The 18,309-nt window shown below is 35.8% G+C and overlaps 1 protein-coding gene across 1 annotated transcript; it reads right to left on the bottom strand.

Moving 5' to 3' along the window:
- Window positions 1-16,307: 16,307 nt before the first annotated feature.
- On the bottom strand, window positions 16,308-17,833 carry LOC137946674 (purine permease 3-like). Its single transcript, XM_068792998.1, has 3 exons — window positions 16,767-17,833; window positions 16,581-16,589; window positions 16,308-16,467 (listed from the first exon to the last, which is right to left on the bottom strand). Exons 1-3 carry the CDS (start codon window positions 17,831-17,833, stop codon window positions 16,308-16,310), a joined length of 1,236 nt encoding a protein of 411 aa, XP_068649099.1.
- Window positions 17,834-18,309: the final 476 nt, after the last annotated feature.

Below are 18,309 nucleotides of genomic sequence, written 5' to 3' on the forward strand. Positions count from 1 at the left end.
AGAGGCAACTCAAAATGACAAATTTCATAAGAAAGTTGATGCTTGTTTTGAGTGTGGGAAACCAGAAGATAGAAGGAACAATTGTCTAAACCTTGAAGGAAGAACCCCATCTACAAGCAAAGATCCAAAGAACAACAAGAAGAAGGTCTGGATATCAGCTTGGGATGTCATGGATGAAGAGTCTAGCAACTCGAAAGAAGAAGAGAGCGGTTGGACTCTTGACAATTGAAGATAATGATGATGAGTCTACCACTTCCGAAGTGGTAAGTGACTCGAACTATGAAATTAAACTTGAATTACTTTTAGAAAAGTCTATTCATACTCTAAAAACATACAAAGAAAAAATTCAATGCTCAATTACACGAGATTGCAAAGCTCAAGGAAGAATTTGTCATATTGAAGGAGGCGAATGAAAGCTATATAGCAAATGCCTCAAGACAAAGTGTATTGATAGACAAGCTATCATGGGATGGACTTGCGTTTGAGAAAAATAGTCTAGACTTAGAGCAACAACTCAAGCTTCTATCTCTCAAATTCACACCCAAGAGGAAAGTTGGGAAGAACAAGAAAAAGAAAATCAAGAAGTTCTCTCCAATTCTTCATATTAGATGCCACTATTGGAATAAGATGAGTCAATATGGCCACATATGCAAAGTTAAGAATGAAAATCGCATAAAAAACTTGGGCACCAAAATCAATCGAATAAGTTCTGGTAACCCATCAGAACTTGGGCAAACAAATTTGGAAGCTTGGATCATTTAGAGCTTCAAAAATCATCCCAAAAGGACTCAACATAAAATGGATCTCTAAGGGTTAAACTTTTCATGATGTAGGTTTGTCTTCGAGCCAAGGCACCGAAAAATGTTTGGTTTTTGGATAGTGGTTGCTCGAGGCACATGATCGTGATAAGAACAAGTTCGTTGAACTCAATCCCAAAGATGGAGGTCGTGTAACTTTTGGAGATAATAACAAAGGTAACTTAAAAGGAATAGGTAAAATTGGTACCTCAAGCTCTTTCATACCCGATGTGTATTCTGTAGAATGGTTGATGCATGACTTACTTAGCATTAGTTAGTTTTGTGATAAAGGAAATAATTTTTTATTTGAAAAGGACAAATGCTTAATAAAGAACGAAAATGATGAACTAGTTTTAGAGGGACATAGAAATAGGAATCTCTATGTAGTAGACATAGTTAATTTACTGTCAACTAGTGCCATTTGTTTGGGTGCAAAAATCAATGAAACTTGGTTATTGCATAAGAGACTAGGATATTAAAATTAGGATTTATTATGATATGAAAATGAGGGCCTATTATGATATGAAAATCAGTGAACAAACTTCAACCAATAAAAAAAACCAAGTAATTAATTCATATATTAAAAAATTCTTAGCTTTCAGTGAAAACCTTGGGTAAAATAACCTTTTCTTGAACTTTTGGATGGTTTAGAACCTTCAAATCACTATGGGAGCACTTGGGACCTTTTGGATTCGTATAGAAAAGGATGTCTCAAAGTTTGGGATGAGATTGGTATATATAATACAATTCCTAACATGAAAAAACTAATTTTGGATTTTAGAAAAAAACAAGTGAAAACTAGATCCAAAATTTATGAAAAATATTCAATAAATCCTATTTTTATTGCTAAATATGTTAGTAGCTCACTTACAAAATTTGAAGATTTACAACTTCCAAATCTGGATCTAACATCTAAAAACTTTGAATTTTTGCAACATGGGGTTGAATCCTATGCTTAAGTTCAGCTCTTTTCTGTTACGTGAAGTTGAATCCTTTTTATTATTTTCCACTAGATGGGGTCAAATCCTCCCATATAGTCAACTCCTACTTTATGTTCTCCAATACAGGGGTTGACCTCTGTTTTTATTTCAAAAGTTTTTGTAACTAGGGTCCAACTCCTTTTTTTTTATGCTTGCATTTTGGGGTCAATTCCTATGTTTGGAGCTGACTTCTTTCTTCTTTTTAGGACTCTCATGTTACTAGGATTAGACTTCTTTCGTCTGAGGAGTTGATTCCTATTGAGGGTTTGACTCCGTTTTCAAAAATCCTTTCTTTTCTACAAAAGTTAACTCATAGGCCAATGTTACAAGGTAAGTTTGTTACCATCAAAATTCACTAATTTAGGGCAATCGTGAGCCTCAATTTCAACAAAAGACAACTTAGTTTGATATTCGTACATATAAGCTTTTTTTTGGAAAAATTATTTCTATGGAAGTAGGAAGGTTTCATCCTAATGGAAATTTTTATTTACAAGGTAAAATAATAAATATAAAGAGTTATTGATTAACCTCACATTGTAGAAATTTTAATTTTTCTAGAAATATTATAAATTATTATTTAAAAAATAATGTATACTTATATTTCACAACAATTTGATAAAACTTAATTTAAAGAATTTCTCTATGTAAAGATTGAATTTAAGTGGAAAGTGAAAATATAAAATGTTACCTCGAGGGAATCTATAGCTACTAAGTTGAGGAATCTCATGACTGTATAAACTAAGTATCGAGAAGGTCAGATCACCAAACTCTAAAGCACCCTGATCAATTTCAACTTTATCCATTTTATTTTTAAAATTCTTGAAACTATGAAATTGAACTTGAGCTGACGAGAAGGCTACAAAGGTAATCTTGTGAGAGTCAACCTCTTGACCCATTCTAAATGATCTAAGAAGAAAGCACTCCTCGTGAGGTTAACTGGTCTCTGCGCGTGCTTTCTGGACGAAGGAACAGCTTGTATAACTGAACTTTTATCTTTCCATTAACATAACGATGTATTTGGAGAGAGAGATTTTCTAGCCTAAAGAAAGTAGACCTCCATTTATTGTGCAATTAACTAGTCCAATGGCCACTCTAGAACACCTCCACGCCAGTTATTGGCACCTTTTCAAGATTAATGCTGATATTTATCTCCTCATGATTCCTTCTGGAAGGCACAGCCAAGCGACCTTTCAATCCATTCAAGACAAACCTCAAACGTGAAACTGCAGATCATCTGCCTCTTCCTGCTCCTCTCATGGCGCGCAGGAAGGTGAAGCTTGCTTGGATATTGAACGAGTCTGCGAGGAGGGCGACATGCAGGAAGAGGACCAAGGGTTTAATGAAGAAGGTGAGTGAACTGAGCATCCTCTGTGGGGTGGAGGTGGCTGTTGTATCCATCAGCCCCAACAACCCACAGCCTGATATCTGGCCGTCCGTCCCTGATGCCATCCGCACTTTGGAAAAGTTTAAGGCTCTTCCCGAGATGGAACAAAGCAAGAAGACCATGAACCTGGAAGAGTTTTTCAAGAAAAAGATAGAGAAACTCGACGAACAAGTAAAGAAGTTAGCGAATGGAAACCAAGAGATTCACCTGGATACCCTCTTGTATCAGAGTCTCGATGGGAAAAGCCTCGATGGTCTTAACAACCAAGAGCTTAGTGATTTGGCCAAGATGATCGACGACAAGGTCAATGCATTAGAGGAGAGGATCGATGATCTCAGAGCCAAGGAGACTCTTTTGGTTCTGCAGCCATCTGTTGAGGTAGGGATTGGAAGCAACAATAACAGTCGCAGGCTTCCTCCACTGGTCGAGTTCCTTAAAGAGCAGACTTGGTTCATGGAAGCCATGAACCCTGACGAACATGTTGGACCATCCAATGGCGCCGGTGCTGTGAAGCCCTTTGATGCTGAAGACTTCACTCATGGATTTTCAGGTGATATTTGAATCAGTAGAAAATCCCCCATGATCCAAATCTAGAATTGTCATCAATAAGCTTAAGGTCGGATGAATGATCTGAAAATAATACTCGTAAGGAACTAGGTGAGATTTGTAGAAACAAAAAAAATAAATAAAAATCTAGAGGCTCCAAAATAGGAGGCTGAGATTGGTCCCCTAAAAGGGCATTCAAAATATGGGAGTGAATGGGTTCCTCCCAAGAGACCCATGGCAACCACGTATCTAGAGGTTCTACATTTTTTTGTTTTTTATTTTTTGTTTCTGGAAACCCTATCTTACAATGAACTTGGATTGATCAAGCACTCTTTAGACATTATCTTTCCATAAAATATGTAGGCTCCTTTTTTTCGTAATAGCGTGGTTAATTATTGTTGTGGCACGCCTAGACGAGCACGTGTCAAACTCTTGAAAGTTAAAAATTTAATTTGTTAGTTCCTATTTAGTTCGATATGTTAAAAGCAAGATTCTCTTGTTTCCATACAATATGTAGAATCTAATTATCAGTTGATTTCCATATATTGTGAGTTGATCTTTTTTTTTTTTTTTACAATTTTAATGGTGTTTTTAGTAGAAAATCATGGGATAAGAATTTTCTGAAATTTTATTTGAATTTAATACTGTTAATTACTTTATTTCATTTTTATTAATTTAGACAAGCTACATGAATTTTACCACTTTTCCTTAATTAGTGAATTTTTCAGAATGTAGACGGTGAGCCTCAGTTTGTTGTGCCAATCAGCGTCTCTAGACATAGAACTTTTGTATGTATTCTGATGTATGAGATACATGTCCAAATTTTGAAAGTTCCATATAAGAAAATTTTAAATTGACATGAACATCAAATTTTCACAATTCATGTCCCACAAGCTACCAAGGTGATTTTCATTTAGTATATACTTTGGCTCAAAGAATGCCCTCCTTGCTCAAAGATCAAGTGACCATGGGTACCCAAATTTGTTTGGGTCCCGCCATCCCAAATTTCAAAGACAAATTTAGGGTTCCCTTGGGAATCCAAATTTGCTTCACCTCATTCAAGCTTTGATCTTCTAGTTGAGCATTCAAATGCATAATGGCTAATGGTTCTGATTGGTAACACACATCATTATGCATGCATGATGTTGTGATCTTTATCAGATTTCTCCTATGAGAACTACTAGAATTTCTTTCTATTATAGTCTTATGGATTGTCGAAAGACATAGACATGCTTAGGTGTCATTATTGTAAATATCTTATGTTTTTTGTCTTTTCATCACTCTTTCTAGGGTGAAGGCTATACTTGTAATTTATGTACTCTTGACATCTATAAATAACGGATAAGGGGGACGGTTTGCATATCTTCCACAACCCTAATTCTCTCCCTCTCTTCTCTCTTCTACATGACCACGTCTCTCTCTTTCTCTCTTAGTCGTCCTCACTTCTCTTCTTCTTCTCTTCTCCTTCTTACTTCTTCTCTCCAACACTCTCAGTTGAAGATCTTAATAGTATGAAATTCTAAAATCAACATGGGATTAGAGCAGTGATATCAGGATTCCAGATTTTTTTTTACTTAGATCATGATTCATGAAGGTTCGAGTAACAACAAAATGCTTCATTTTTCAAGGAATTTTAAGATATAAAGCACGAGACTTTATATGGAGAATTAAACCTCTATGAGTCCAGTTTCTAACCTAACAAGTAATTTCTCAATCCTATGTTTCCAGAGAGACATTTCAATGCCAAAAGGCTCAAAGGTTATGTTGGAAGTGTGTTGCTTTGCGGAATTCAAGATTTTATGCTCCTTCAAGGCTCCAAAGTTTATATTTCTCACGATGTTTTCTCTTAGAGTTTTCTATTTTATTTTACTAATTTTCTATGCTTAGCTCTTAGGCTATACAAGTTATGTTATCCAACTCCCTTTATTGCCCTTATTTGTCCTTGAGCTTCCCCCAAACCTTTCTATTTTTACTTTTTTTGGGTAAATGTTTGAAGTATGAGTGCTACTATCGTTGTGTTCTTCTAAATTGTTTTCCATTTATCATCTTTTATGTTCATCAGTTATAGACCCACTACCTATAAAGAATCGGAGTGTGTCCAAAATCTAGCTTAAGACAAATCTTTTAGCTTCATCCAAGAGGTGATTTTTGTTTGAGCTACCCTTAATAAGTGAGTACTCTTTTTGTGCCCTTAAATTGGACCTTTTGTTTCCTCAATAAAAATCGAATAGAGTTTTTTTTTTTTTCAAACTGATGTATGGAGTTTTATCATTTGGCTAGGAGTGAATTTTCTCCCATATTTTTTTTGTCCAAGCTAGGTCTTTGTGTCCTTTTTATTTCCAATTTGAGGGGGAAGTAGAAGAAGAAGTACAAGAAAGAGATATTTTATTCCACATCTTGTGGTAATTTTTAATGTGACTAAATTATCCAAGTAAGGGGAAAACATAAGAAGAAAAATTGACATTTATGAAGAATTTTTTAGTCAATGAGGACTGAAGACCAAGGTTGAAAACCAATAATATTTTTCTTTGCAAACTGGAGTTACAAAGTCTAGCTTCAGGGGGAGTGTTGAACAATAAGTATAGAAGAGTCTTACATGACTCTCATGGAAAGGTGTTTCATGGGAAGGTGTTGTAGCCAAGGAGGAAATTTAGTATGATCAAATTTCTACTTGGGTAAGTGTTGTTAAATTGTTCTAGGATTTATCTTTAAGTAGTTGTTTACTTTGACTATGATTAGGAATTCTACCTGGGGGTAATTGGGATTCAGATAGTTTAATTTTATTATGATTCTATGACTTTCCTCTATTATAAATAGAAGCCAGATGTACTTAAATTAAACAAGTCAACAAATTATTTCCCTTTTTCATAAATTCAACAGACTCCTTTCTTCTTTTCAACTCTTCTATTACAGGGATAAGTATTCATGGGCCAAGATCCTTTTTTAAAAAAAAAAAAAAAACTCACTATAAGCGAAGTTTTACTCCTTTTTTCTCTTCCTTCATGTTCGAAGGCTCAGTTCCAACATAAGGTGTCAACTCCTTTTTCAAAAATGTCTGAAGTTCCTTTATTTTCTATAGAATTTTCACTCATACTCCAATGTTAAGTGTTTGATTTTGTTATCATCAAAATTCAGGAATTGAATCTTGAGCCTCAACACCCATACAAGGGAGCAACTGACCCCATTAATGAGGTGTGGCTCACTTTCCCTTTGGTGGCTGGATTCCAAAAATATGTGAAAGCATCCACTCCTTGCTTACATTTCTACCTTCCTAAATGGCTACTCAAATAAAGATTATGATGACCTGTCAAAGTGAAAAAAAAAGACTATAACGTAGCTTCATGTTAATTAGTACCAGCTCATATTTGGCAACTGAAGATATTTTAATACTTAAAAATAGAAAAATCATCATCACACAATAAATTTTCTTTGCCATTTTGACCGCTAAATGTACCTCGCCAAGACTTGGTTACTTCTATATATATTCTAAAGAAATGGAAGTTTAAGACATCTTGCTCTCCTATTCTACCTACTCTCATCTTGTCGTCATCTTCAATGGCTCGTAAGAAGGTCGCTCTTGCCTGGATTGCGGATGATGTGAGAAGGAAGGCTACTTTCATGAAGAGGAAAAGAGGCTTGATCAAGAAGGTGAGCGAAATAAGCACCCTTTGCAGCGTGGAGGCAACTGTGGTGCTCGACAACCCTTACAAGGGAGAAGAAGAAGTATGGCCCTCTATCCCAGATGCAGCGGACACCTTCCTACAATTTAAAAGCCTTCAAGAGAGTGATCGTTGCAAGAAAATGTCAAATCAAGAAGGATTCTATAGGCAATCCAATGCGAAGCTTGAGAAAAAACTGTAGAAGCTAGAGAAGAAGAATAAGGAGATTGAAACTGATATCCTCATGTACCAGTGCCTTGGAGGGAGAAACAATTTAGACGTGACGATTTCAGATCTTTATGATATCACCAAGAGGATTGATGCAAAAGCAAAAGTTGTGGAGAAGAGGATTAACTTTGTTAAGGGATATGAAGGAGAGGTGGCTCCGCCAGCCATGGAAAAAGAGAGTGGAAGTTCCAAGGCTAAGGCCAAATAGTCATATTGAGAAAAAAAAGGTACAATCGAAGTCTTGTTGTTTTGAAAGAAAGTGATGAACTAGATTTTTGAATGGCAATAAAACTATATATATCTTTCTTACATTTCATGAATGGTGGCATTTAGATATTTAATAAAGCTTGTTAAAGTGAAAATTTACAATGTGAAGTGGATGAGGAGATAATATCAATGCTATCCCTCATACTTATCAAAATCTAATTATTATCTAATTAATGAATCTAGAGTTTTTGTTTCAAGGAAATTTGTTAACTAGTAGTTTAGAACGATCTTGCATATTTGATATTTCGCTAACTTTCGCTTCTATCTAAGAGCCTAAACAAGACTTTATCATGCTCGACTTGCTTAATTTGTCCATCTGTAGATTTTTCCATGATAGAACTCTTACTCTACTTCTTGTAGAGCTTAACACTTCTTCGTTTTAATCTGAAAATTATGAATGATATAATTTAAAAAATAACTCCTTTCAATCGATAACATTTAAAATGAAATGTTGACTCTCACAGGATGAATCACAATCGATCTTAACTTTCCACATTGTGTTGTTGTGTATCATATAATATGTACATGTACATATAATAAGTATAAATAGCTAAATCCTCAAAAACCCAAAGTTATTTGAGATCTCTTCTTCATATTTCTCTTCACTTTTTATTTATTATTTTGTTTTCTCATGGAATCAAAGTAAGTTCAATAAATATTTCTTCTAAACGTTTGTCTTTTTTCCCCTAAATTGATAGTTGAACATTTATTCATTCATTTTGTTTCAATATTTGAAGCAATGCTTGAGCTAATACATCACATCCAATCAATATATCCTATTTTGAATGAAGAAATCAAGATTTAGAGTTGGAATATATTTGGATTGCTCAATTGTGAAACCAAATCCAATAAGAGCAAAAAGGCAACTAGTGTCTAATATTTGGACGTGTGGGCCTTCCTTGGTCGTGTGGGTTTGGGCCCATATTCTAACACTCCCCCTCAAGTTGGGGTGAGAGAACATCATAAATGCCCAGTTTGATGCAAATGATGTATAAGATATTCCCGTATAAAATGGCAATTCACCATATCTTCTAAAACTCCCCCTCAAACTGGTGATCTCTTTGTTCTTTTCCCAAAGACCCAACTGGCATAATATAAGTGAGTAATAAGACATCGTTCCATACTCCAGTCAAATGGTCATAGTCAAAAATACTTTCCACTCAATTTCATAGGCGAAAATGTAGCCCTACTGTGGGGCACAACGTCTACCCACTTTCTCGGGGTAGCTAAAAAAACACTTCTTGGGTGAATAATAGACTTGGGCACACTCTTATCCTCTATAGGTAGTGGGTCTATAGGCATTACTTAGAAGTGTAGTAATAAACTCCTTCATCACGGTGTCCCTCCACAGGGCATCGATTTCAAATCGTAGGACTAAAAATGCTAAATAAGGAGGTTAAAGAGTAATCACCGGAAGATAATATATTGGGGCTGCCATGTGCTTTCTTCTTCATCGGAGTGACCAATGCTAACAACAATCGAAAACCGAGAAGTCTTTCAATAATAATGTCTTAATCAGAGAGACATAATTGCAACTACTGAAATGGGTTTGGGCCCATATAACACATACCAAATAATAAAAATCTTTAAAAAGGATCCATACAATAATATGCAAATAGTCCATCACTAAATAAGAAAGCTGCACCAAATAATATGTTGGAACCAAGTAATAAGCTGCCAATACATCAAGATAATAATCCAACCGGAGACAAGGGATCGAGTTGAGCCCTGTCAGGTATCAAACCAATATAGCCGAGTCGCGGAAGGAATTGGTAGAGAACTCGGGACTTGGACCCGTATACAAAAGCAATAAGCAAGTGAGCCGAGTCAGATTGACATGCCGAGTTGACCCCAAGTGAGTGAGTCAAGCCGAGTAATAGACTGCTAATAAATAAGTTGAGCCAAGTGTTGTTTGATAATCAATAAATCTAACAATCTCCAATGTGATTATCCTTCATACTTCTCCTTCTATTCTCCCCCTCAAGATGGGAGATAATGTTAATGGTCCCAGATTGAAGTCAACAAAATGTTTTCAAGCTAGAGTACTCGAGTACTAATCCACCACTTGTATAATCTAGTAAAAGAAGCAAATCTTTCTTTTGATATATATTTCTCCATATAAAGTCTTGTTCTTGATGACATAAAATGACTCAAAAGTTAAAGCTTTCTGTTGTTGCAAGAAACATTTTTGCTGTTCAGATGTCGATTTCATTTTCTAGAAAAATCTGATTTCAATGATTCTTTTTGAGTTGAAAACTAGACTCAAATATCTTTCCAATGATAAATAATTTAATATATGAAACATACGGTAAGAGAGTTAAAAAAACCAATGAAAAACATAAATTTGGAAAAAGAGTAAAGGAAAAACGAGAAACTCCTCTTGTTTCTTTTTTCTTCTTCTTCCTCCCTTTGTTTTCCATCTTCTTCTTCTTTTACATCTCAGATCATTACCTGCTCTAATACCATGTTAAAACTTAGAATTCCATGATGTATAATCATAGTAGAAGAGGATTAAGGGTACGAAGAAGAAGAAGAGTTGTAGAGAGAAGGTTTTAGGAGGAGAAGAGGAAGAGTGTCGAATTTGGGCTGGGTTATTCAGATGGTCTTTGGCTTGGTCGTTCGAATATTTATGCTACCAGAAATATCCTTTGGAGTTTTTTGAGCTGGATGACAATCTTAATATACATCAATAGTAACTTAAGTATATGGAATGAGATCTTGCGAGCATTGTCCAATATTCTCCCCTTTTTTTTATGATGACAAACACTCTAATAAAGATGAAACACAATGATGCAATGCATACTCTAAAACACTCTAATCCTACAATGATACATGAATCTAACTTGGAAAATTACTCAAGCTCTCCCTATCAATAAGCCATCATACACAAATATGTGCACATAACAATTTTAGCTCATGGCTTGTGAAATTTGTTCCCTCCTTACTTTGTGAATCTATTCTTTTTAATTTAGCCCTCATTCTAAGTTTTCTCCCCCTAAATATCATCTTTATTTTTGTACCATATTTCTCTTCTTTTTGACATTGTCAAAATCTTAGAATGGAGACCATACTTATGCTTCCCCATCATCTCTTATAATAGTTCTACCTCTTTCTATTTTATCTACTTTTCCTTAAGTACTTTTTATCTCTCCTTTGTTCTTAAATATTCTACATATTCCATGCTTGCAATTGTTCATAATCAGCTCACAAGAATAAAACGATTGGCTGAGGACTCTGAGGGTAATTTTACTTGTGGACTTGAGGTAGAAATAGCTCCACATTCACGTCCTAGACTCTACATCTCAACCTCCAAAGGGTACTCTCTTTTTTCCTCATTTCCCTTTGGGCTATATAACTCCCTTCTTATCTTCCTTCTCATCATTTTTTATTTACCCTAAATATATTTACTAACAAAAATTTCTTTAATTATTTTTAAGTTTTTGTATGAAAATTAATCTGCAGCAAAATATTTCATCAGTAGTAATTTTAAAATTTTAATTAAAATATTTTAATATAGATTTTTTTTTTGTAATTTTTTTAAAAAATATTTGTTGGAAATAATTTGTTGATAAATATTTTATTTTTATTTAGAAAAATATTTTCCAGTGAATTTTTGTTGTTGATTATTTTTCAAATTAAAATTTTAATTTGGTTTTTATATTCCCGTCTAAAATTGTTAATAAAATAAAATAAAATTTTGACAAAATAAATTTAAAATTTTATTGATATAGCCAAATGTAATATAATGTACACAAAACAAAAATCAATATAAAAAAATATATAATCAAAAACATAAAATTAGTGTGCTATGAAGGACTAAAGTGGGAGGAACTAGAGTTCTCTCGCTGCTTCAAATTTGATTCTCTAGTAGCACCAAAAGTTATGATGCCATAAGAAACCAACAAACCCATCGCTTGAGCCATTTGAGCTTGAAGCCTACTAGCAACAGTTTGTTGCTCTGCTAACTATTATTTATGCTTTGCAAACTGTTGTTACTATTGCACTAGAGTGCAATAAAATTGGTTTACTTTGAGATTAGGAGTGAGTGGAGTATGAACCGGAGTGCATGAAAGCATGATAGCTCTTTCAAGAGCATCAAATAGACTTTTTTTTTAGTAAGAAAGAGACTACAATTTCCATAAATAACTGAAATATCATGGAAAAAATTTAAGGGACCAACTCGCTTAATAGAGAATTTGTTGAAAAGATGCTATTGAAAATCACCGAGAAGCAAATAACTATTGCCCATTAGTATAATATCATCTACATAAAGTGAAAAGAGAAGAGTACACCAAGTTTGACTTAAAACAATAATAATAAAAAAAAGAAAAAGAATTAGACCAATGAAACCATGCCCTAGATGCTTGCTTGAGGCCATAGGTTACTTTCTTTAAATCACACATGTGACAAAAAAGATGAATTTTCAAAATGGAGGGGTTGTTTTGTAGAGATAGTTTAGTTAAGTATTCCATTCAAAAGCTTTATTGACAATAAATCGAAGTAATGCTCAATGTTTAGTGACTGCCAAGGAAAGTACTAACCTAATAGTTTGGAATTGAATTATCACGCGGAATGTCTCTTCACAATCAGGACCTGGTAGTTGGCAATATCTGTGAGCTACTAAACGACTTTTAAATTTGTCTAAGGAACCATCATACTTAAGTATAGGGTGAAAATCCCATTCAAAACCAACTATATCCAAAGAGTCTTGGGAGGAACAAGATCCCAAGTATCATTATTCAAGAGGGTAGTACATTTATTACTCATAGCTTGTTTCCGATGTGGAGCGGAAAGGCTTTTCCTTGTAGGACCTAGGTTTCGCAAGAGAGAGGGCATATAAAGCATAGGTAGAGGATAACTATAAACTTTTAGTCGTCCTCACCATGGGATGGGTGTTAAGAGTTTTAGATGGTTGTTCGAAAGGAAGGACAACTTCTAATTTGTCATTAGGATCGATTATAATATAGTTCACCGGAAGAGAGGAAGATTAGGAGGCTATTCTTGGATGTGTTGTCAGGTATAAGGCAAATTGTATGCTAGTGGGGATTCTAGTGGAAGCATCAGAAGGCGATGCCTTCGGGGACTGGAGAAGGTTGACTAGGATGTTTGGATTTCTAAAGGCAAAACTTGAGCAAACTTTTGATAAAATATTTTTGTGAATTTTCCAGATGGAAGAATGGGTAGATAGTATGAAGAGGTTGAGGCAAATGGTACATAATTAGTTTCCTCATACATAACATGCCTATGTGTATACTTTTCTTTGTGGTTTGATAGCATCTATTGTAGTTGGATTGATGACTATAGGCAATGAACACACAAGGAGGAGACCATGATCAAGTTTAAATTTCATTTTATGTCATAAATTCAGAAAGCACATACATCCAAAGGTGTGAAAGTGTGTGTATGAAGGTGATCTGTGAATTAACAGGGAATTGACAGTTTTACCTTGTAGCACATCAAATGGTAGTCTATTTATCAAATAAACTATTATAGGAAATGGTGGTGCTTTCCTGTAATACATAAGATCAAGACTGAAAGGCTTTGTTCATGTAAACCTAGAGGATGGGGGGGGTGGTGTGTGCTGGGTTGGGGGAATATGTTTACTACAATTTTCTTAAAATTGGGCTAGTCATTTTGCGATGAGCCTTGGACCCAACTTCACATGGTATTAGAGCAGGTGCTCATACTTGGGCCTCCACCCAAATTGTCTACGTGTGAGAACCATAAAAGAGGGCCTACTCATGAGAGAGTATTAAAGAAAATAGTCCCACATCAATTAGTGAGTACACAAATGGACCCAAGCTCATACGACCAAGGAAGGCCCATATATCCAAGTGTGTTGGAAGATGGGCTCAAATCCATAAGACTAAGGAAGGCCCACATATCCAAGAGTGTTGGAAGATGGGCCCAAGCCCATAAGATATGGGACCCACCATGATCACATGAGGTGGCATAAGAATCTTACACAATAAGAAGTCTAACAGAGCCACAGTTATTATGGAAGCAGGTCTCATAGAAGAGTTTCAGTTTAAAGGTATTTTACTCATGTTAGTCTTCTATTTATATTGGGTTATTTAATTATGCTAGGACTTATCTTTAAGTGTTAAGAGTTTGGGTGTAATTGGGACAAAGGAAGTTTAATTGTAATTGGACTTTACTACCTTCCTCTATTATAAATAGAGGTTCATGTACTCTGATTATATGAAGTCAATGAAGTTTTTCTCTTTTCCATAAATTCAACAAGTTTATTAGTTGGGAAAGAGACTTCCTAACTGGGTTAGTCATTTTGGGGTGGGCCTTGGACCAAACTTCATATGGTATTAGAATATGTGCTCATATGTGGTCCTCCACTCAAACTATCCACACGTGAAAACCATAAAAGAGGGCTTATACGTGAGAAGGAGTGCTAAAAATAGTCCCATATGGATTAGTGAGTACAAGGATCATGAGTTTATTAGTTGAAAAAAAAGGCTTCCTAACTTGGCTTGTCATTTCGGGATGGCCCTTGGACCCAACTTCATATGGTATTTGAGCAGGTACTCAAACGTGGGCGCCTTCACCCAAGTTGTCTATAAGTAGAGCCACAAAAATAAGTTTACACGTGAGGGGAGTGTTAAAGGATAATTCCATATAGATTAATGAGTAAAAATATCTTGATTTTATTAGTTGGGAAAGATGCTTCCTAACTATAAGTCATTTTGGGATAAGTTTTGGACCCAAATTCACAATAATGAACAAGAAATTAAATTGTGTCACACATGTTTATATGGGAGGGCCAATCTCTGATGCCGTAGAAAATCAAAGATGGTCATAAACATTGCTTGAACTTTACTTGGAAAGACATCAAGTTTGTCTATACGCTCCCATTGAGTGAAATAAGGATTTAGGAAAGAGGGGTTTCCATGGAGAAAACATGCATGGAGGAGGGAGAGCAAGAGGATCACATGCTTCTGAAGATTCTTAGAGCATAAAATGGCTTCCCACTAATCGTTTCATATGACAATTATTATCATTGAGTTTAATGGAGATTATGGAAGTGATGCATGTAAAGATTGAAGAGGAATTGGGCAAGGAGAGAGCCAACGAAGAAGGTCATGAGAGAGAGTTGTGGGAGAGAAGAGAAAGAGGACAAATTCTTTAGGTTGGGAGAGAATTTTTTTGTAGAATAGAAATGTGGATTGATAATTGGTGTGAGTGAAGGAACTATCCTAGTTCTAAAGGAATAACCACGGGCTCAAAGTTTCTTTGGCAAAGAGATGTTAAAGAATTGTCTTTTTACATGATTCTTTTAGAAACTTTCTAAACGATCTCCTAAAGTTTAGTGATAGAAGAGAGTGAATTTGATAATCTTTTGAAAGAGGATGAGTTACCTTGGATAAGGTCTCCAATGGCTCTTGCACAAGAGAATGTTGACGTTCTTATGAGGTTTTGATGGGGCATATTTGTTTGCTAACGAGGGTGTTTTTATCATTGTGGAGGTCTACATACTAACACATGCTCTTATACCATATTAAATTGGGTCCAAAGTCCATCCTAAATTTGATAATTTACCTTTAAATGTATGTCCTAGTATGCTATATTTATTTTATTATAAAACTTACATGCAAATTAAGATATTTTGGTCATTTATTTAGAAATTTATGGTTATTACTAAATCTAATAACTGATTTTTGTAATGTAATGCACCCTTTTAAAATAGCTATGGCCAAATAAAACTTTCTCTCTTAAAGAGTTTTTTATGGAGAAGAAGTCTTTGATAAAAGCATTGTCAGGAAGGCATCTAATAGAAGAGGGCCTCCAAATGCAAACTAAAGAAATTAGTCATTCTATGTGATGTACTTATGTTCTCACATTTCTAATTCTAAAAAAATTCACCAAGATTAGTGCAAACACTTTAAGAAGAATAAACTTCACAAAGACAAATTGTTTAGGATAACAAATGAAGAAAAACCCATTTTCCCTTTGACCCATTTTTCTATTAAAAGGTTTTTTGTTGAAAAAGAATTTCTAGATGGTTTTATACCTTTTTGGTTCATTTTTTTTATTTTCTATTAGCATAATAAGAAGTTTATTCTTAGCATAATTTAACACTTTTTGGGGGTAAGAGGAATGATGGATATTTCTTATCCTCTAAACCTGACACAAACACTAGGAAAATTTTAGTCAAGCTGAAAGCTTTTCTAATTGCACTTTTTCCTATTGTTCCTTGCAGGTACAACAGGAGAGAGAGAGAGGGAGAGAGAAAACAAATTATGTGGTTTTTTTATAAGCAATGTGTTGGAGTTTCATTCTGTAATATGTTTATGAATATCATCAGCTTGGAAAATTATTAATTATTCCCATCCTTGGTGAGCAATCGGCATTGAAAATGATCTTTGGCAGTCTTATACAAATACTTTTCAAAGCATATATTTCTCTTAAAAAGGAATAGTACCACAAAGATGATTTAGTAGTATGTTCTTGGGTTTATTACTTGGAAAAGAAAATTTCTAACTTGGTTAGTCAGTTTGGTACGGGCCTTAGACAGAGCTTCAGATGATATTAGAGCATGTGCACCTATGAAGGCCTCCACCCAAACTGTCTGCTGGTAGAAGCTACAAGAGGGTCTAGATATGAGAGAAAGTCTTAAAAAAGAGTAGTCTCACATAGATGAATTAGTAAGAAAAATGCTGCAAAATGATGAAGGCAAGTACCCAAAAAGTCAAGATGAGCAACTCACCTGGTTAAGCTATCAAACTAATCAACAGAAAATCCTTTATTTTATCTTGGGAGAATATTCTTACATTTGAATTCAAACGTAAGCAATACAATTGATGCAATGCAATCAATTCAATTTCAATTAGCTCAAAATACAAATATTGGTGTTTGAGAAATGTGAGTTGAAGACAAAATTCACAGATTTTACATCGATTCAGCTTTGTTCTCCTGCTTCGTCTCGCTTCTATAGGCTCCATAAAAGTAAGAGGTGAAACCCCAGACGCAGAGAGCCAGTGCCATTCCCTTCTCTCCTGTGAACTTTTCATGGAAGAATATCACAGCAGCAACCTCAGTCATTGGAAGGAGAGTTGCTGTTAGCACAACTGAGAAAAGAGAGGTTGTGCAGAAAATAACTCCCATCATCCCCACGAACAGAAACTGAAACGCTACTGCACAGCAAGCTAAGACTACGTAATACTTGACTTCTCCGAGCTCATAGGCCCTGGCTTCCCTGGCGATTTCTGAAAAATCATTGTTTATCAGCATCCCGATCGTGCAGAAAACAGTGGCAAAGAAGGTGGTGCCGAACTGAAACTGCATCACCACTGTGTATGTAATGGCTCTGCTCGCCTTCGTGTAGGCAGTCTCGATGCAAGGCAGAAGGAATCCAAGCAGTGAAGCTGCTCCCAGTGTTATGAGGAAACCCAACAAGTATTCGCCGTTTGTAACGCCTGGAGGTCTGTCTCCATTCTTCCTGATGCCCAGAAGGATGGCTCCGAGCGTCATCAACGCAACGGCGTTAATGGAGTAAGGGGTGAATTTCTGCTTGACGATGATGAGAGCGAAGAAAGCCGTGAATGCAAGCTGGGTGGAGAAGAGTAAGGAGGAGGTCGAGACGGGAAGGTACGACAAGCCTAGGGAGTACATGAAGTTGTCAAGGCCGATGAAGAGGCCAATGACTGCACTGGAAATCAGAAGCTTTGGTTCTGCCCAGAACGGAACGCCTGCAACCTTACTGCGAGAAAATAGAACAGACAGTGGGATCAGAAGGATCGGAAACCCGGCTGTCTGAATCCAGCTCGCTACCCATTTTCTGTTGCCTCCATGGAGATAGTAGAGCCTTATTAGCAAAGGCCCTCCAATGGTTCCCACAGCTGCAGCCGCAACGTTGAGCAAGAGGATCCACAAGCTGATATGGCGTTTTGGTGCCACATCCATCTCAGTATTCTTGTTTTCAGGACAGAGAGCTTCCTCCAAGCTCCTTTCTCTCTCCATGGCCAATGGTTTCGTTTCCGAACAAGGAGAATTGGGTGTCTTTCAGTTAAATCTCTCGTCTTTTCTGCAATTATCTGATTTTGATGGATGGGGAAGGACGAAGAGAGGAGCTAATTATTTATAGTGTCTTTGTTTCACTTTATGTACCTACAACGAAGCACGATATTTGTCCTTGCTCCATTGTTTCTCACTGAAAGATAGCTTTCGTTTAGAAGTAGTAAATCTAGCAGCAGTCGTGCTTGACCACATACAAAAGGCTTTCTGAAAATAACAAGATCACAGAGCCCTGTATCAGCATCCATCAAGATTGCAACATACATGTACTAGATAATATCTACTTGGGGAACGGTTGATATTGATGGTCAAAGTTCAAAAAAGTCTGCTGCGGTAACGTTTTCTGCCAAGATCAGTGTCATCAGAACTTCGCCATATGCCTCACGGCCAACTGTTGCACGAAAAAGGCTTTGCGAGCATTT

The sequence above is a fragment of the Aristolochia californica genome, unplaced genomic scaffold, assembly GCF_029961685.1.
Source record: "Aristolochia californica isolate CCGP_79_NKW_82.1479 unplaced genomic scaffold, dmAriCali1.0.hap1 SCAF_12, whole genome shotgun sequence".
Lineage (NCBI taxonomy): Eukaryota > Viridiplantae > Streptophyta > Magnoliopsida > Piperales > Aristolochiaceae > Aristolochia > Aristolochia californica.